The sequence below is a fragment of the Pteronotus mesoamericanus genome, unplaced genomic scaffold (assembly GCF_021234165.1).
Source record: "Pteronotus mesoamericanus isolate MK-2021 breed Mesoamerican mustached bat unplaced genomic scaffold, CSHL_Meso_final contig_22, whole genome shotgun sequence".
NCBI classification, from domain to species: Eukaryota; Metazoa; Chordata; class Mammalia; order Chiroptera; family Mormoopidae; genus Pteronotus; species Pteronotus mesoamericanus.
Window position 1 is genome coordinate 6,964,996 of NW_026555090.1, and position 21,231 is coordinate 6,986,226.

Below are 21,231 nucleotides of genomic sequence, written 5' to 3' on the forward strand. Positions count from 1 at the left end.
TCCACGGGCGCCCTCTCCCCTAGGAGCCAGGCTCAGGCAGAGAGGCCAGGATTCCCACAGCCACACCCCCTTCCTTGGAGCAGGTTTGATACTTACCACCTCTGGTTCTGTAATGGTACCTCCTGCATCTCAGATGAGATTAGAAGAGGACACAGAAAAAGGGTAAGGTGCTGAACTAATGTATGATCGGTGAGTCAGGTCTTGCTCAATGGCTGAGGGGGTAGTATAACAAATTCAGGGCTGAAGCTTCAAGGTTGGCTTCTCCAAGTTTACAGGGTTTCACGGCTTGTTGCTCACCTCCAAGTCCTCCCATCCATAAACCCCCAGGCCTGGCCACAGACCTTGGCCCCAGCCCTCCCTCTTAGGGAGCCACGAGAGACTGCAGCCTCCAGGAGCGGAAAGCACCGCCGGAAACCACTCCCCGAGCACAGGCAGGCTGAGTTCTTAAAAGTCTCCACCATGCCACAGGTTGAAGGACACACAGTAAGCACCCTTTCCCTTTAGCATTAAGAAAGCTGAGCAGGTCAAGGCAACCAACAAAGAAACAAACTTAAGGACCTGCTCAAACAGAAAGCAAAGCAATACAGCAACCACAAGGAGAGCGGAGGGAAAGAAAGAAGCATAAACACCTCCAAAGAAGAGCATTTTCCCGATGTGAAATGCACAGATAATTTAATGGAATTTACTTAATGTTCCCCTGTCAGGGTCTGACTTCAGAAAACCAAATTACAAAGTCGTCATCACATCCTAGATTTATTACAACTGACCTGCAGGCAAAAGGATAGAACTATTACATAAACACTTCGATTCCATGTGTATATCTTAAATAGAGGAGGAATTCAAACAAGAATACAGGATAAAATATTCCAAAGCTCCAAGAAGCAGTTATGTTACTGAGCTCCATTTTTACAGACAAATAAGGCAATATCCCTGCACATTAGCTTTTTGATAATTTTTATACATTTTTCTATGGTACAAGAGAAAAATAACCAGAGCTCACAATGTACAGTTCTTACACTATTTTCACAGTTTGTGAACACTATACACCCTTTTGTTTTAATAAAGATACATTGTAATAAACTCCTTGCCCTTAAGTTTATAGTTTATAATAATCTATGATTAATACACTAAAATTTCCTTTTTATGTGGTCACCCACATAACAGAACGGTTAGATTAGCTCCTGGACAGTCAGAATTGCTTTTATCTCCACTTGTGTAATGGCGAAGTGACACTGTGCTGAGCCGGACGGGAGGCTGAGAGCGGAGCAGCCGGCTCCTCGAGCCCTGGGGGGTGCGTGGCAGGGTGCGGGCGTGCTCCGTGCTCGCAGGAAGACGCGGGCGGGGCTTCCTTTCAGAACACTGGGAAGTCTGGGCGTTAGGATGCCGTAGGGGAGAAAACAGGAAAATTAGGCAAGTGGACCGAAGCGATCAATCATTTTTGAACTCTGAAATTTACAGGGATGTGACTTTAAAACAGCACCATTCTCCCTTATTGTTTTATAGTGTTTATGACTGTCACTCTGGAGGAGACACAGCCACCACTGCCACCGTGCGTTTTGTCCTGGCGCCACCTGCCTCTCAGACCACGGCTGCCTCTCGCCCCCGTGTGCCTGAGCCACTCACAGTGCTGCTGGCAACGCCTGATGCCCGGGGCCAGGGAGGCCAGAGCGCGGCCAGAGGCGGCGGCAGACGGGTGAGGGAGGGAGCACAGCAAAGACAGCAGGGCTGAACGGCTCGCGCCACTCTTCCTGAACTGTTTTGGGTTTGGGGATATTTTTGTAGAATTCCAATTCCAAGAAATGACGGTGACCTGCTAGAGATTCTTGCAGCCAATGAGCTTATCTAAAGAACTGCCATTTCGGATTCTCACTGGGTCACGTGTTTCTAGAACGATGCTTCCTCATCACCTACCACATTAGCTGAGCCCTGTGTTTTTCAGCCTTTTAAACATCAGAGCCTCTGAGAGATGTGGGGCTGGAAATCCTCAGTGAGGAACATCCCTGGTAATTATAAAGGTTTTTGATATAGGGGGAAAAAAGGCGAAATACTGGATTAAGCGAAAGTCACATAGTGGCAATAGACTACACAGGCAGGGAAAGAGATTCCGAAACTGAAGACCTGGACCAGCGATGGCAAACAACTGAGATTTGGTCTTTTGCTGCCTACGAGAAATCGTGATCTACTCAATCAAGGCACATTGCTACCAGCTCCTTCTCCCTGGTGGTGAGTTATGACAGCGAAGGCGGCAGCCTCGGCACAAAGGGGAAATATATAGCTGCTACGAGTTGCTCCAGATAAGATACTAGAATTAAAAACATCTGTAAACTTTGCCCTCCGTACTATTTTTTTTTTCTTTCAGTCCCAGTGGTTTGTGGCAGGCGGAACGTGAAGTTGGCGGCACACCAAATTCCGAGCAAAAACCCTCAGGATCAGCACCGTCTGTGGCACGCGGCAGACTCCTGATCCCCTGGGTGAAGAGTCGAAGGGCCGGGAAAGGAGAAAAGAGCGCGTTCTGTCCTGTCTCAATATTGTCATGTCCACCTCTTTGAATGCAACATGGTTTTTGGTAAAGGTAAATTCATTCTAATTTAATGTGATATTTCAAACAGGAATTTGGCTGAGCACATCGATCCCCAAACATCGACTGTGACTGTAAAGCAACAGAATGTCAAATCAGTAAATCTATTGCACTTGGTGAAGAAAGTAAATTCCTCCTCTGTCTCCCAGCTCCAGAAGGCAATGTGTCTCGCTGGCTGCGCAAGCTCTTCTCACTCCAGCCCGAGTCTCTCTGTTCAGACATAGCACATCCATCCCTGCGTTCTTCCAGTACTTGGAAGTCTGACAAAATACCACTCCAGTAGCTGCGTCTCCAGGTTTTGAGTCTAGAAATGAATTTAAGATGTGATCTAATCACAGTCAACAAATTGATCGTACTGACTTCCACATTTCATGAATATGTTCATCAGGAAAGAGCAGGATGAGGTCTCTCTGACCAGCACTAACACTGTGTGACCAATCGGGTGTTTCGGGGATGCACGTTCTAGGTGACAAGAGTATACAGACATGATGGAAACGAACACCAATCTTATTGCACGTGGTGTCTGGGCGAGCAATAAAAACACTGTGATACAGGGTTAAAATTCTTTATGTCTTGCTTCCTCTCAGCCCTTTTTTCTAGAGTCTGACGTAGCAGCGGTATCAATCGACATACATGGGAGAGCTGGGAGTCGCTGGCATTTGATCCAGGATTTTACAAACATAGCTTGCAACCTCTACGGTACGTTCTTCATACATTAAAATAAAGGGATGTTTCTACGAGAAAATTGAGAAAAGAAAAAAATGTATCAAAATTCGTATCAGAGTCCACAATGAACTTTCCCCAGTTTTGACACACCATAGAACCAAAGGCTCCAACCACGTATGGCTGTAAAGTGCTACAGCCCCAGCTCGGAGGGGCCGCCCAGCCTGCAGCCCAGGGACACATGTTCACGGGCATGAGCACACCCGGCGCGCAGTGCCACAACCGGAGGGGCCAGCTGGGAGTGGGGCCTGCAGACCAACCCATATCCCAGGAGTGCGTGTGGAGGCAGAGAGCGCCACTGTTCCTCAGCACACAACACAGCCGAAGCCCCTGCCGCCGCCTGAGAGCCAAACTACGGGAACAGCAGGCACAGACGTCCACTCCGACGCCCCCTCCCCTCAGGCACAGAAAGTGAAACCTGAACATAAGGGATTCAGTTTCCGTCCTTCCGACCCGCAAGCCAAACGGAGGTCAGTAGAAACGAATCCTGTAAACTCCTGCACCACACCCGCCAAGGCCTCGAGCCCCTGTCTGCCTTGCACTTTTCCTCCAGCGACACTTTGCTTTCACTGCTTCTCCAAGCACACTGACCGGCATCTGTGGTCATGGCTGGGGCTGATGGTACATCTGACCTAACATCCCAAGAGCCGGAAGCAAAGTGTGACGAACGGTTAAAAAAAAAAAAAATACACACACACACACACACACATACACTCCCACATTATTAGAGCACAGTCCTTTCTTCGCAGCCAAGGCGAATGCCACACGCAGGAGACGACTTAAAGTGCCTGGTTCCACGGCACGGGTGAGTACTTTAAAGAAATGGGAATTGGACGGATGATCTAGGTTTGCACGAGGACATTTAATAAAGACAGAATGAGCACCATAAATTCTTAGGGACATGTTCCACATACATAGACCACACAGTAAAAAATGGCTCCTTAAAGTGGATGTTAAAATTCTTCGGGGTAATTTTTATAACGTGTCAAGGCCAAAACTTTCCATGAGAATATAGCTAGTAAATTATCAGGAAAATTACAACAACAAATTTTCTCTTTCCAAGTATCTTTGTTTCAAAACATCTTTTAAAATACTCAAATAAGGTCACGCGGCCTCTGACAGAGAGGCCCGCTGCGCGCGCAGCGGCCCAGCCTGCTGAGGGGACCCAAGGATGGGGAAAGAGCTGATGTGCCCAAGGTCTCATACTCACCAGAAGTTCTTTATACTTTGGCCTTTTGGATTCATCCTTTGTAAGGCTAAAATAACATAAAAATAACATCATTAAAATGAAGACAAATTTACCCCAAGTATCTTTTCTCACAAATGAAATACTACAAAGAATCAAGTAGTTTTTTCTTTCAGATAAAAAGGTAACAAACAAAGCAGACAACCTGCCAAACACAGAAAACACAAAAAATTAGACAATCTATAATCTAAGGATTTATCCTTAGGATATTTAGTATAGGAACATTAGAGAAAAATTAGAAACAAGATAACTGTTGATAATTGGATACATTATGGCATAGCTGCATCAAAAAATACTAAATATATTCTTAAATATATATGTGTATGCACATGTATTTATAAAATATAATTACATGCATATATACTTATAAAATATAAATATATGAATATTCATATAAATATACATAAAAATAAATATACATTGCTGACATTTTCCCCTGAATTCTACCTTGTCTAATTAATGTTACCAAAAGTATTTTCATTTTGTTTGTATTTACCTGATCTTGGACCATGTCTTAATTACCACTTTCCTCTAACCTCGATTAAATTCATTTTTTACTATCATAAGGTAGTTAATATTGGCAACACAGTTCATCTATTTCTAACCTACTTGGGGAAGACAAGAGGACACTGACAACTATAATCACTGTCTGCGGAGGAGGACTGGCATGAAGCCACACAAAAAACATATAAGTACTACATATATAAACAATCGATAAAGAGACCGAGAAGTTAAGAAGAAAGCAAAACTGGTGGACAGAGAGAGGAAGAGAGAGACAGAGACAGAGAGAGAGAGAGAGAGAGAGAGAGAGGTTTGCGGTCCCACTTACTTAGGCACTCACGGGTTGCTTTCTGTGTGCGCCCTGACGGGATCGCACCTGCAACCTTGGCGTGTGAGCGACCCAGCCAGGACCTACAGGGGATCATTTTAGACAGGACGTTCTAGGATTCTTTTAACCAAATATTTCATTAAAGTGGAATATATAAAATGATCACATTTATGCAAATTATATAAACTGCAAATATGTGCGCAAATTGGTAAAAACAGACTTTTTTAAAAAGAGAAAGTAGTTAATTTCAGTGATCCTTATGGCCATCTTTTAACTAGAAAATCTTGAATAGTTCCTCTCCTCCCTGAAAACCAGCATAAAAGGAGAATTTGGTTAGAAAACATGAAAGAGACTTACAAACTAGAGTCAAACCAGTGCTCTCTAATTATGTGAAAAAAACCAGTGCCAGACAATGAAATGTAAGTTTTATCGGAGCTAAAAGGAGTAGAGAGAAAAAGCATTCCTGGAGAGAAAAAATTATGGGAAAAAGAAAAGCACTTTTAAGAGTGTAAGGACGAAATACTAAGTGCTCCAGCTGTTTGCTCATAAACTAATATTTTTAAATCACATTAGATAAACTAATTATTAAAAATAGTCAAACAATAACAAGACAGGTTATATTTAAAATACAGATTGAAACAGCACAAAGCATGACTATTACCACCATATCTGGCATGTATTTATCCTTACCTGCTGCACTCACACACGCCTGTTAAAAGGTTAACAAACAACATTAACTGGTGTGGGGTTCCCCTTCCTTGGAATAAGGGTCCAGAGAGCCAACACACAGTTCTACCAATTGAGCCTTGGGGCTGACTCTACCACACACACCCAGCCATGAGGTATGTAATGTCGGAGCAGAGAGCCACCCCTGCGAGTCTCATCGGGGAAGATCCTGACTTAGTGAAAGCTCCCAATGATCGTCTCGCTATTAGAACCACATGAGAATAAGCTCATCAGTCTCGCCTAGGCTGTATTTCTTGTACAGGGCACTAGAAACTGGAGGCAACGGCTTCTCCGCCACCCACGCCTGCTTTTATCAGCACCTGAGCAGTAGAATAAGAGGGTACAGCCTCTCCGGGCTACCTGGCCCGCCCTGGTAGCTGCGCTGAGCCAGTCCCAGCTCAGAAGGCAGCGGGCTGCGGAGAAGGCTCCCTTCCCCGGTGTACAGCACCCGTGCTGCTGAGGTTAAGGAACCTCACTGTTCTCACTGCACTGTTCTGAGTATTCGTAAGTCAAGGACTCACCACAAGTTGACAAAGTTGATGAAACTCGGGGAGAATTCCCTTTCCTCCGAATTACTCAGCTGTGGAGGGTCTCCTTTCACGACTTGTGTTAGCTGATCAAATACACTATTCCACTTTGGATACGGAAATCGGCCTGTGGCCAATTCGTACTAAAAAGAACACAGAAGAAAAAGCAAAATATATTAAGGCATTGTTTACTACTTCTCACTGAAACCACCATATTGAAAATCTAAACTCCAAGCAAAGGCTTGAATCAAAACCGTATCAGGTTAAGGTGGAATCTTCAGAATTATTAAGACTAAGTGGAAGTGATATCAGAGTCATGATAATATAAAGAATTCTGATCAACCAAATTCAAGAACTGGGCTAAAAGGAAACACTAAACTTAAGCCCAGACAGTCCCACGTGCTCGCTCCAGGGCAGTGTCTGGTTCTGATTCCTTTGCGTGTAGGATTCTGGAGGCTCGATTTAGAAATATTTTAGTACAATGTCTGCACAATTTATAGTCATCTCAGTGGAAGACCATGTCCAGAACAGTGGTCAAATGCATTTTTAAGGTTAAGGAACATTCAACACACAAAATGCCCAAAGAGCTCAAAGGAGACAACGTGCACATCCTATTCCACAGTCACTCTGGAGTTACTACAATGTCAACCACAGCCAGATATGACTTTCCCTGAAGAAACCAAGTCAGGGTCACATCCTTCACCTTGAAGCCCATAATGATGCTCAAGACAATCTCTCTAAATCACACCAAACCAGACCTGAAAAATGTTATGGATGTATGTCCCGATATGTCATGGGTCAAAAATATTTGTTAACTATATCCTTATCTTTCTCCCACTCTGTCCTGAAGATAATGAAAACCCAGAAACTGTGCTTTTTTACAAGAAATATATCTAAGTCTACATCATGGCCTAAATGAACCCCATTTTCTGAGCACTGACGCGCGACTGATGTCATAATACATGAGACCCCAGACTTATGAGAGAGGAAGACGGCACACGAGAGGGAGCACCATCTGAGAAAGCGGTTTCAGAGTTTCTCCAGCTCAGCACTGATTCCTGTCAGTCAGCCAAATACTGATACTGTACAACGAAAGGAATGCTGAAAAGGTGGTGTGGAAGGGCTTCTCTCCAAAATGCCTTCCTCGGCTCATCCCGGCCTCAAATTACATACACATGGTGGTTGGGGCGGGCAGGGCGGGGGGGAAGTGCAGACAGGTATGCATGCACACATGTGCAGAAATTCCTTCCTTTGCCTGAGGTTTCCTTTTGATAAAAATGCAAATGCTTGAGAAGAATAAATCTTATTAATTATTCACAGCATCAGAAATAGCTTTATTAGATTCATTCTCGAGGACAGGTTTTAATAAGAGAAGGGATAAAGTGAAGGATTTAGGACCTAGAAATTAATTTCGCACATTCTGTAATTTTATAAAATTATCCATATAAAAAAACAAATTATGAAGCAATCATAAATACTGAGTAACTTGCTTTTAAACAAAGTTTAACCAAATGTACTATAGAAACTTGTTAAAAAAATTTTCTATGTTAAAACCTTTCATAGAACAAAAATTTGTTTTTATGAAGTAAATATTTGCTTTTTAAACAGAACTGGTTTGGACAAAGATAGGTATTTCTGAATTGCCAGTGTCCCTTATATGCAAACAGTTGCCTCAGCTAAAAGCTACAGATCTTGTTGCAGTCTTTGCGACCAGTTACCAGACCTAAAGCTACCCAAGTTCTCTTCTGACTGAAAAAGAAGGGATTCCCTCTCCTTTAGTCAGGTGGCCTCCCAACAGGAAAGAATCCAGGAGACATCTCCCATATTTGGTCCCAAGAGAAACTAGAAGGAGTCTTCTGGAGAGGTGAGCCATGAGCCTTCAAGTCTCTATGTGGACACTTCATCAGTCTGGCAACATGCCTCCCTGAGGATAACTAATAAGCAGAACTAACGCAGCCCCGACTAGGGACGGAAAACTCACACCCAACGTAGACACAGCAGTAGGAGTTGTCCAAAATCAGAAAAATGCCATCAAGCCTGGTAAAACAGCAAGCGCAGGAAAATAAATCTAAAACCTCAAAACAAAATTTGGTATGAGGGAAATAAGCAAATAAATGTGCTTTTAAAGTAGAACCAAAATTTAAATACAGTCCATAGGTGAGAAAGAAGAGTTTATTTAACTGTGTTTCATTAGCTGTGAATTAAGTAGCTTTCTTACTCTTCTTTCTCCATGTGGTCCTAAAGTAGAACTTTCACTTAGAATTGTCACCTAGGCGGTTGTTTGTTTCTCAACCGAGTCAGGGCAGTTGTTCGTGACTTTTTAATTCAGTGAACAGAAGACTCGAGTATAGCCACCCTCACGCAGACAAAGGTGCAGACCCAGCACACGCTGCACGCGGTGACCAGCCACGCTCCCCTTGCTAGGGAGGGGCGGGCCCTGGGCACCTTCACTGCGGCACTGTGTGTGCACGAATCACCCTCCGCGCCTGCTCTCAGGGTGTCTGGGGGCTCCTGGTATATGTGACCAAGGAACCCAGAGCGAGAACATTGCAGAGCCCGAGGCCCTTCATCAAACCTTCAGGGAAATAACCAATTATGGTTTGATTTATAAGGTAAAAAACATACTTTTTTCCAACAACCGGAAGATACAGTCCCTCTGATTATAGCCATGAGCAGGGAAAAAAACCCAGGTGTATAAAATCAAAGACAAGAAGCGATAAGAGGCAGCTCCTTATGGGGGGCGGGGGCGGGGCGGGGGGGGGGCAGATGGCCACATCTTCTCTCAGTCCTGAATTTCCTGTGACACTACTGTGACAAGGCTGAGCCAACATACACGTACCAATGTGATCCCCAAGCTCCAGACATCAGAGCGGACATCATATCCTTGTCGTGATGCACTTGGGTCTATTCTCTCAGGCTGGAACACAAAGAGAAGTTACGGTCATTAATTATTCACACCATCAGGGAGCAGGAGAATGGGAGCAACAGCTGGGCGGCAGCCAAAATACGCGCATGCTCCTTAGGGGAATCCATGTTTGGGGCCAGACCAGGAGTAAGGGAAGCCACCATTCCAATCAATCAACAGAAAAAAGAAACCAAAACAAACCCTCAATGGCTTCCTCCGAAAAGGGGATACAAAGCAACTCAATTCCCCCCTAGTTACTCACAAGCATTTACAAACCTGAAGCTGAGTACAAAGAGAGAGAGAGGGGAAGAAAACCAGAAAAATGTGAAAAGTAAAGAACTGCAGGGTCAGCTTAGCAGCAAGTAGTGGTTAACAGGAAGAAAAATAAGACTAAAATAAATTTTAAATAAAAAATAAAACTCTTCTTTGTTTCAGTGAATAAAGCCATAATGCAATATATTTGAGATATAAAAGCAAATATGAGCTGAATTTATTGTAGTTTTCCCCATTTTTCATCATAAAGCTAAATTTATCATTATGCATATCTATTAGTCCTTGTTAATCAAAGGGAACCTTGCCAATATATCGTCCCATCACTTAAATAGCTTAAATCATTTTTGATAATTTCTGTGAAGGGAGCATCTTTATATTTCCTTGAAATGGGAGACCCTTGTCCGCAGAGGTGTCAGGGATGGAGAACAGAAGAGACGGATCCGTGGAGAGCGGACCACGGGTCCTTAACAGAGGCGGAGAGTAACTGCTGTTGAAAGACAAGCTCAGGGAAGCACAACAACAGACCGTGCTCTACTCCTGGCCTGTCGGCAGCAACCACTTTGGAGAGCTATGTATTTAGTTTCAAACACGAGCACTATGGCTGCATACAATTTCACTGTAAACTATTTACTTTGTTTTTAATTACAAATATATTTATTTACCTGATAAGATACACGTTGCATGAAAATTCCAGAGTTGGCCAAAAGAGAAAATACTCCACCCAAAAGAATACACATTCTCACTAATACAGACCATGTTCTGTGCATTAAAACACACCTTATTTAAAAAAAAACTGAAATAATGTAAAGCATATTCAGTCCACAAAGTAATTAAATGAAAAATCAATAACAGAAGGATACCTGGAGAATCTCTAAATATTTAGATTAAACAACATACTTCCAAATAACACATGGAAGACAGACGTCTAAGAAAATATAAAAAATATTTTGAAGAAAATAAAAAGGAAATAATTTATCAAAACTTGTGGAATGCAGCAAAAGTAGTGCTCAAGGGAAACATATAGCACTAAATGCATACATTACAAGAGAAGATAGATTGAAAATTAATAATCTAACTTTACATTTTTAAGGAATTAGGAAAAGAACAAATTAAACACAAAACAAGTAGAAGGAAGATGTAATACAAAGTAGAATGGAAATAAGTGAAATAGAGAAGGAAAAAAAAAACAGAAAAATCAACAAAACCAAAAGTTGATTCTTTAGAAAGATCAAGAAAATCGACAAACCTTTGGCTACACTGACCAACAGTAAAGAAAACTCAAGTTATTAAAATCAGGATGAAAGAGTGCGCACTACTACTGACATTACAGAAGTAGATGAAATGGACACACTCTTCGAACATGAAAACCCACCCAAAATAATAAATCTGAAAAGCCTTAAAACTACTTTTCCAAAGAATTTATTAATAAAAGCGTCCCATGAAGAAAAGTCCAGACCCAGACATATTCACCAATGAACTCTTTCAAACATGCAAGGCACAAAATAACATGAGTCTCACACAATTGTTTTTTCCATAACACACAGAAGGAGGGTACCCCTCCCAACTTGTTTCAGGAGGCCAATATAATCATTCATGAAAACCAAACAAAGATATTACAACATAATAATCCCTCATAAACACAGATAAAAATTGTTAACAAAATATGAACTTTAATCCAGCAACATATGAAGAGGTAATATAGTATAAAAAGTGGAGTTCATGGAGTAAACTCCATAACACAAACTCAGGAATACAAAACTGGCTCAATATTTTAAAATCAACGTAAAGTATCACATTTACAGGATAATGGGGAAAATTATATTATCATCTCAATAGATGTAGGATTGGCCTCTGACAAAACTCAGTAATAACAACAACTCTTAGCACACTAAGAAGAGAAGGAAATTTCATTCCATAAAGGGAAACCAAAAACACCTAAAGCTAACATGATACTTGATGGTGAAATAGCAAACATTGTCCTTCCTAACTAATATGTTGGGACAAAGAACTTCCTAAATAATATATTCAGCATTACTGAAGGTCCTAGCCAGTATGGAAAGGCAAAGAAAAACAAAACACAGCCTTTATTCACAGACATCTTAATTTCTACAACTGTTAACAGAGAAAATCCCTGCTGAAATTGATGGCAAAACCAGCAAGGTGACAGGACACAAATGTCAAAATATGAACATCAGTTGTATTTGTCAATAATATCAAAATATTGGAAAATATATTTTTTAGTTCCACTTACAATAGTAGCATCAAAACACGTGAATTCCTCAGGAATAAACTTAAAAGGTACAACAGTTCCACACTGAAACTACAAAACATTGCTGATAACAAAGACTTAATAAATGGAGAAAGAGTAGGTACTAGAAAACAGTCATATCACAATATCCACAAGTGAATGGATCAATAAACTATGATGTATTAATACAATGCAAAACTTCTCAACAATAAAAAGAATAAACTAATGTAACTATGTACATTTATATGAAACTCTAGGAAAAGTAAATCAAATTGACAGTGACAGAAAATAAAATCAATGGTATTTTTTGGGTGATTAAGACATGTTTTGTATCTGGATAGATGAGGTGATTCCATGAGTAACTCCATTTGTCAAACTTCACACTGTATGCTTAAAATAGGTGACCATGATTGGTGGTCATGGTAGTAATGTCATTCTGAAACTGTAGTTGTTTATGTCACTGAAAGCTGGAATTTCCAGCATACGAGGTCTGTCCAGAAAGTACCCGGCCATATAGCATGAAAAAGAGCCATTTATTGAAGAAGATACAAGATACAAGAAACATTGTACATAGGACAATGACGCCTCAGTCCTCTTCAAAGTAGGCACCTTCACACCTCTCACAGTTCTCTCAGCGTCTCTTTCACTGTTCAAAACACTGCAAAATCCTTTGCTGGAATCGCCATCAACTGTCCCTTCGTATTTTCCTGAATCTCATCAACAGTCTAAAATCTCTTCCCTTTCAAAGACGATTTTAGTTTTGGGAAAAGCCAGAAGTCACAGGGCACCAAATCTTGGCTGTAGGGGGGCTGAGTCACGTGGGTGATTTGATGTTTTGCCAAAAAACTATACATGTCGTGATAAAGCTGCCAATCACCAGTTGCCCATAGCTGCCACTGTTTTCATCATAGTGCATCTCTTAACCAACAAAAAACATTGCGGTGGTACTCCTCATTCACTGTTTGTCCTGGAGGGGCGCACTGGTGATGGACAGCACCTTCTCAATCAAAAAACACAGTTAACATGGTCTTGACCTTGCTGCGACTTTGCCGCGCCTTCTTCAGGCGTGGGGAACCACGACTTCCACGGGCATGACTGGGCCGCCTTTCCAGATCGTAGCCATAGACCCACCACCATTCATCTCCTGTTACAACCTTCTTGAAGAAATCTGGCTCATTAGTAGCGGTTTGAATCAAATCATTGGCAAATGCAGCACTAAGTTCCTTCTGCTCTGGCAGCGGAAGCCACGGAACACATTTTGCCACAACATGTTTCATATCAAGATCCTACATCAAAACCTCAGACACAATCATTCTTGGAATCTCCGTATCAGCTTCTAGTTCTCACACTGGCAGTCGCTGATCTTTGTTGATTGCAACCCATATATGTTCAACATCCTCAGGTGTTCTGCTTGTTGCAGGCCTTCCAGGATGTGGATGACTTTCAACAGACTCCTGACCATCTTTGAAGTGTTTGTGCCACATTTTTAGTTGTGTTGCACTCATTGCATGATCCCCAAGAGCCTTCTGAATCGTCCAAATAGTTTCTGCAGAGGTACATTCAAGCTTAACACAAAATTGGGTACAGATCCATTGCTCTATTCACTCAGTCATTTTGAATGCAATGGCCACACAGTACACCTGCTCACTCGGTGGCACCTACCACCCCCACTGACTAGTGAAGCCATCATTGTTCATGCTTGTGTATTTCAGTCCATTCTCCTTGGCTGCCAGGTTACGTCAATGTCACACAAACTGTTCATGTTATATTAACAATGGCTGCAATTTTTCCCAACTGACTTCGTGTGTGTTAGGAAAACTTACCTAACTCCTAGAAATAAGTCAGAAAAAAAAAAAAGGATTCCACTTCTTTTCAATGTCATACTGAAGCACTGTCTAACAAACCTACCCGAAACTATTTAATATTTATTCATGAGTGCCCAGACACTAAGTTACATGATAACTTGTAGATTTTTGTCCAGTAGGGATGCAAATGATTTTTGCCCAATAATCCCAAAGTTATTGTTTTACTGACCTGGAGATAATTAGCAGTATTGTATTCTTTCTTCAGGGATGGTAACTACTGAGTTATCCTAATGTTCTTTCAGCCAGTTTCAACATCTTGTCTGTCCAGTTTTCTCATTAATGAGCTAAATATATAAACATGTTTGACACATGTTCATTCTTTATCTGTATGTGTAATATTTTTAACATTTTGAAAATTGTTTGAATGTAATAAAGATTTAAGATCTACAAAATCAAGTAAAGACCCTGTATCCTCTAGATTTGAAAAACAAAAAAGCTTTTTCCAAAGTAAAACAGGAAAATAACCAACTTAGAGATTAAGATATGAAACATTAACAAAAACAGCAAAAATAGTGATGCATAAAACACTTTTCTATCCAAAATAAACATGTAACTTACAATAAATACACAAATTACTTTGTATTAAAACATAAGATAAAAACCAAGAAATAAGGAAAAATTGACAATCACACTGTTAACAATTTTTGAACAAATCCTCAATTTTTTTAAAGAGGCAAAAAAGTGTTGAATAAATGTAATTAATAATACAGAACACTTTTCCAGTATTTAATTTTTAATTGACCATTTATCTTGCTAAAAAGAACCCTATTACATCCCAAAAGACAGAAACACACAGGTTAAAATGCTTTGAAAGCAAATAATAAATCAAAAGATTAACAAGAATCAGTGAAGTATTTTATATTACTTGGTGATGTTGTGTAACAAGACAACAAAAACTTAACAGCTTAAAACTGCAAACATATCTCAATTTCTGTGAGTCAGGACGCAGGGAGTGTTTTCAGTGGCATTTCTGACTCAGGGTCTTTCATGAGGCTGCAATCAAGATGTCAGCTCGGGCTGAGGGTTTTTACCAGGGCTGAAGAATCGGTCACTGCGTTCATGGACAGGTTTCCTCACAAATCTCTTCATAAAGCTGCCTGACCGTCTTCACAACATGCCAGCTGGCTTCCCCCAAAGACAGCAATCCACGAAGAAAAGCAAGAAATAAGCCACAAAATGCTTGTTTATGGCCCGTTCTCAGAGTGGACACACCATCACTTCTGCCACATGTTCTTCATTAGAAGTGAGTTACTAAGTTCAGTCCACACTCAAGGTTGTACTACGTCTCCACCGTTTGAAGGGAAGCATAGTAAAGAAACTGTGAATAAACTTTAAAACTGCCATACACTTGGATATAAAAAAGTCCAGTAAGCAGCTCTTACACCTGACTTTACAGATGTATGTAAATGTACACATACGAACACTTGTGCAAGGACACACACACACACACACACACGCACACACACAGTGATGCTAAGGAAACAGTAAAGCTACAGAGTGTTCAAAGAATTACCTGTCTTTCACCAAAGATTACTGGCCAAGACGGATTTCAACCTCAAAGGACATTAAAAAACTATGCTACCACAAATGTTCTAAAGTCTGGGGAAATTTTTTTGAGCTCAAGGAGATCAAAGACATGTTTTTGCTTACTAGATGATCAATAACGTTTTACACGTTTTACTGTTTGAGTAAAATAAAAATAAAAAATTTCACAATTCAATTTTTAAAACTTTTACAATGTAAGCTATAAACCAATCATGCTTAAACATTTTTATGCATAAATCTTAAGTATTAACATACCAAATGTAAAAATATATGCAACATAGAAACCATTAGCCATGTGGAACTTGTTTTTGGAATGACAGTCTGGTTCAGCCACAGGAAATATGTTACTAGGATTCCTTATACAATAGCTACACAGAAATAAACATTTCATCATGTACTTAATGCTGTCCAAATGGCATTTAATAAAAACGAGTAGCCATTCCTGATTCATTCTCACCATCCCTCTCATACACACATATTCTCATATACAAATGTACACAGACTCAGTAAACCAGAAAAAGGCATTTGTTTTTAAGTCAGAAACAACACAAGAAACCTATTGTCAACATTTTCATTCAATATCAATTCAGAAGCTCTAAGCAAAGTAACCAAAATAAATATGAGGAAAGGAAATGTATAATATACAATAACATATATGAGAAAGATCAATTAATATGAGAAAGGAAGGCCAAAACAAAAATTATTTGCAGAATGGTACCTAAGTATCATCTGAAACCTATTTAAAAAAGTAAATCAGCCCTGGCTGGTGTGGCTCAGTGGACTGAGTGCCAGCCTGTGGATCAAAGTGTCACTGGTTCAATCCCCAGTCAGGGCACATGCCTGGGGTGCAGGCTGGGTCCCAAGTAGGGGGTGCTTGAGAGGCAACCACACACTTCTCTTTCTCCCTCCTTTCCCCTCTCTCTAAAAATAAATAAAATCTTTAAAAAATAAAAATAAAAAAGTAATTTGGCTGGTTATAAAATAAACATATCAATTAAATAGTTTTCCTATATATCAGCAGTTACTAATCAGGAAAACATATCTCATTCAAAATAGCAACAAAAAAACTGTCTTAGCACCAAAGAATACAGCGGTGAACCCAGTAAAGACTGTGGTCTCAAAGGGCTCGCCATCTAAGAGAGAGAAAACAGATAGTCAGGCGGTGATATGTGTTGTGAAGCAAAAGAGGATGACAGAGAAGAGTAGTAAGAGTGCTGCTTTAGATGGAGTGGTCCAGCAAGGATTATCTAAAGCCGGGACATCTGCTCACAGCCCTAAGGAAAGTGAAAGGCCAGCACATTAAAAATACTCCCGGGGGAGTTCAAGGGAGAAAGGAAAAGACTCCGAGGCAGGAAGAGCCTCGTGTCCTGTGGAACAGCGAGAAGGCTGGTACGGTGGCTGAAGGTGCGCACACAAGGGGGAAGGTCAGAAGGACAGCTGAGGCCAGACCGCGGACGGCCCCTCGGGCCCGCTGGAAGGACTCTGGACTGAGCTACAGGCAGAGGAGTGGCGCGATCGGACTGCGGTGTGGAGAAAGGCCGCGGTGGAGCCAGGGTGCGAGCGGGGCGTTCGGCAGACTAGGGAAGATGAGACAGGTGAGAGATGCCAGCGGCTGGACCAATGAGCAACGGTAGTTTTAAAAAGGGGTGGGTTCTAAGTATAGCTTGAAAGTAAAGCAGAAAGTAGAAACAAAGAAAACTGCAAAGTGTGTGTCCTGAGCAAACGGAAAGAGGGGATTGGTATTCACAGAAATAGAGAAAAACAGGGGAGGCAAGGGCAGCCCACAGAGTTTTAGGGAGCAGAGAGCTGAGGAGATCAAGGGTTCTGTGTCGGACATACTATATTTGCAACTTCTATGGAATCTAAGAGGGGACAGAAGATAGGAAATTACATGCACGATTTTGGGAGTTTACAGGTGAGGTGCGGGCAGGAAAGAAATCAACAGCAGTTATCCCTTTCCTCACCATTTACTAAGTGACAGGCACTGCATGTCACTGAACAAAAGAGACAGACAGTATCAATCCGTAAGACTAAATGAACTCACTGAATTTGGGTAGTTAGGAAAGAAGAGAGATTGAATACTCAGCCCTGGGATATACCAATAAACGATCAGCAAGATGAGGATCTAGAGAACCAGTAAGGTAGCCAAGAGAATGCAACGTCATGGAAACCAAGCGGCAAATGTGCTTCAAGTTCAGAGTACTTCAAACATCACAGGCAGACTAAGGAAAACCATGACTCAGAACTGACCGCTGGCTTTGGCAACATGAGAGATCATGTTCACTCTGACAAAAGCAGTTTCAATCGAGTGATGAGGGTAAAAGAACTCATTGGAATGGGTTTTAAGAGAATAAAGGGAGGGAAAAAAAGCAGAGACAGCAGGTATAGACTAGTATTTACAGGTGACAATAAATTTGAAAAAGATTATTAAGAAATGTGTACAACCTATAAGAAGGAAAAATTAACAAGGGACATTAAGACAACTTGAGTGAATGAAAAGAAATAATATATTCTTCATTGAGAAGACACAATATTAAAAAACAGCAGTAACCAAATTAATTTATGTCTAATGAAATGCCAATAAAATTCCTGCTGAGTTTTTAAAAATAATGATAATATTTATATGAAAAATACATAACAGTAATAAAACAAAGCCAAGAAACAGTGTCAAATCTAAGAATTTAGTATGGGTACTAATTCTAAACAGTGGAATTCAAATGGAGATAATTAAAAATAAAATTTTAACTGATAAAACATTTGTGGGGAGAAAAGTTATATTCTTTCCTTTGATAATACACTTATATTGGTTATAGGAGGATTAAAAATTGAAATGTCAAAAACAAAAGCCTAAACACAGGCACTAAAATAAAATTCTGCAACTATTTCCAATCTTGGCACGACAAAAATCGTTCAAGATATGACAATAGTTAGAAATCTCAAAGTTAACCATTGATGAGCTCACCATATTAAAATTTTCTATTTCTGTAATTGAACCAAAACTATGTAAAATTTAAGATGAATGACAACTTCTGAGAAAACTATGTAAAGTAATTCTCCTTATATTTTAAACAATATAAAAGACTAACATTCTAATAAAAAATGGGCAAAGGTTAATGCATAAAATGCAAAAGTATCCAACTTTATCTTAATTTAAAAACATATAACAAAACCCACATAATTAAAAAGAATTTCCATTCTGGCTTCTCAACTTGCCAAAGATAAAACTATAATATTCTGACACAGATTGACATCTATTTAGAAAACATTGCCTTTAATGCTCCCAAAGGTCATGGATGTGTTAATCTTTTATGTCCAAGAGAAGATAGGAAAGAATTGTATGAAGATACAGTTTTAAAATATTTACAGCTGTTTTTAGTATAACAAAGCACTAGAAAAAAATTAAACATGCAAAAATAGAAAATTAGTTCATTTTTAATGGCCAAATTCATTATGTATGAAAATGCATCAACCTGAAAAAAATGCCTACAAGCAGAGGAAAAACATATGTGCAATATGATTACATTTACATAAAAAATGTAACAGAATATATACTCACAAAACTTTTTCTCCCTTTATGAATGAGTTGTGGGTTATTGATTCTCCATTTACTACTATTTTGTTTATATATTTAACAGACATATAATCTTACAATAAGAAACCCATTTATAAAACTATCAACAATAGAATTCTTCAAACATAGTTACTTAACATTTTAAAAACTAGGAATAATGCAATGGGATTTCAAAGTCCCCAGGAAGAGAAAATATCAAGCCACCAGGGTTTATATAAATTATATGTCTCAAAGTTATGTATACAAACAGAAAAAGTGACACACAAGTCTCACCTGGAAGTGTGCATGTGTACGTAAGCAAGGGGGAAAAATCAGACCCAGAACCCTTCCTTAAATATTCCAAAGTGCTGTACTAGGCAATTAAAAATCTTTAAGAAATTCAAAATTAAAGTAAAAAGCTCTTCTTAGAATAAAACCGTCATGATTTTATACCCGGGATTGTGTGGGGCAGTTGTTTTCTAACATTCTGAAACAGGCAATTCAAACGGCTAAAGAAATAAAAAGTACTAGTCACTCAAGTGCAAATCTACATTTCCAAAGATGTCAGTCGTGTTGGCAATAGTCATTTACTAAGCTTGATTTTTGTGAAGTCAAAATTCCCAGGAACTGTATCCTCACATCTTCAGCAGTCTCAGTGCTAATCACAGAGAACGGCGGCCTTTGGTTGTGTTTCAAACAGCTGCACTGAGCTGTAATCCACGTACCACGTGTGTAACCACGGCCAGAGTCTATATTAGAATATTCTCCACTCCACACCCTTTGGACATCACCACCCTATTCTCCTGCAACTGCCCCAGAACCACGAGGTCTAAACAAGCACCAGTCTACTCTCTGTCCTATAGGTATCCTTATTTTGGACTTTTACATGAATGGAATCATATGGTATGTGGTCTCTTGTGTCTGGCTTCTTCCACTTTACCCTTATTGTAGCATAAATCAGTACTTTATTCCATTCCAAGATTAATATTGCATTCTACACATATGCCACCTTTTTTTTAACCCATTCATCCATTGATGGATATTTGGGTCTTTTGTACCTTCTGGCTATTATACATTCAGTTATGTTTATAGTTACGTGCTATAAACATTCGTGTTCAAGTTTTTGCATGGACATGTTTTCATTTCTCTTGGGTATATACCTGGGAGTCCTATTACCAGTTTCTACTGTACCTCTACATTGACACATTTGAGGAACTACCAGGCTCTTTAATGTGGCTGAATCGTTTTTACATTCCTACCTGCAGTGTATGAGAATTCAAATTCCTCCACACCTTCAGCAACACTGCTGAGTATCTGACTTCTTGATCCTAGCCACGCTAGTGAACACGAGGTGGTAACTCATGATTTTTAAGCCCTCAATTTTTAAGCCAGTCCAGAACTAGAATTTAATTAGTTAGCAAAGCTATTTAAAAAATTATTGTAGAATCTAGCCTGACCACACAAGAAAAAAATTATTTTTTCCAGTTGAAAAGCCTAACACTGACAGCTACATCATTTATAACACTGTTCAATACATTGTCTTTCATAGACTAGAAACTCTCCTAGTCATTAGTAGGCATACCACAAAACAAAGTGGGTTAGTTTCACTGACATGCTAGATTCAGGAAAGATGTTTCTTTATTGAGGTTGTTCTCAGTACTTTTAATTTGTATGCTAATATATACTATGTATCTATAAAACTTAAAATGGAATATGGTGATCCCTAAACTTATTTGGCTCCAGAAAAATGACACACAGAGCTACATCAGCAAAAATGGCAGAGTAGGTAGCTTCTGGAGAACATCCTTCCAGAGAAACATTGAAAAGTAAAGCAAAAATTGTCAAAATCAACTTCATCAGAACTCTGGGGGAAAAAAAATCCAAGCTTTACAGCAATCAAGCAAACACTAAATCAAGAAAAAGGGAACTTAAAAATAGTAAGAAATCTTTGCAGTGCTTTTACCTGACCTTGCCCCAAACCCTGTCCCAGGCCAGGGCAGCCCTGAAGACGACAGCCAGCATTCAGTGCAGGCCCTTGGTCCCTGGTCCAGAGGGAGCGGGAAGGAGAGCGGACCTTATTCATCGAGAATTGTGTTTATCTGTTCTAACCCGTCTCGGGGCTACGTGAAGGATAGATGCAAGGCGCTTGCCTTTGTTTTGCCTACATTGGACCTCACTCAAGGCAGAAGCAGTGGACCTTCCTGGAAAACACTGTA

At 40.2% G+C, this 21,231-nt stretch overlaps 1 protein-coding gene across 2 annotated transcripts in view; it reads right to left on the reverse strand.

The window, feature by feature from the left end:
- Positions 1 to 688: 688 nt before the first annotated feature.
- Positions 689 to 21,231, reverse strand: part of MAP2K4 (mitogen-activated protein kinase kinase 4) — a 109,796-nt gene continuing 89,253 nt past the window's right edge. For both annotated transcript variants that reach the window (XM_054571227.1, XM_054571226.1), the window contains 4 exons: positions 9,469 to 9,546; positions 6,624 to 6,772; positions 4,512 to 4,557; positions 689 to 3,312 (listed from right to left, as the gene is read on the reverse strand). In XM_054571227.1, the coding sequence (XP_054427202.1) occupies positions 3,199 to 3,312; positions 4,512 to 4,557; positions 6,624 to 6,772; positions 9,469 to 9,546 (387 nt within the window). In that variant the 3' untranslated portion in view covers positions 689 to 3,198. The remainder of the gene's footprint in view (positions 3,313 to 4,511; positions 4,558 to 6,623; positions 6,773 to 9,468; positions 9,547 to 21,231) is intronic.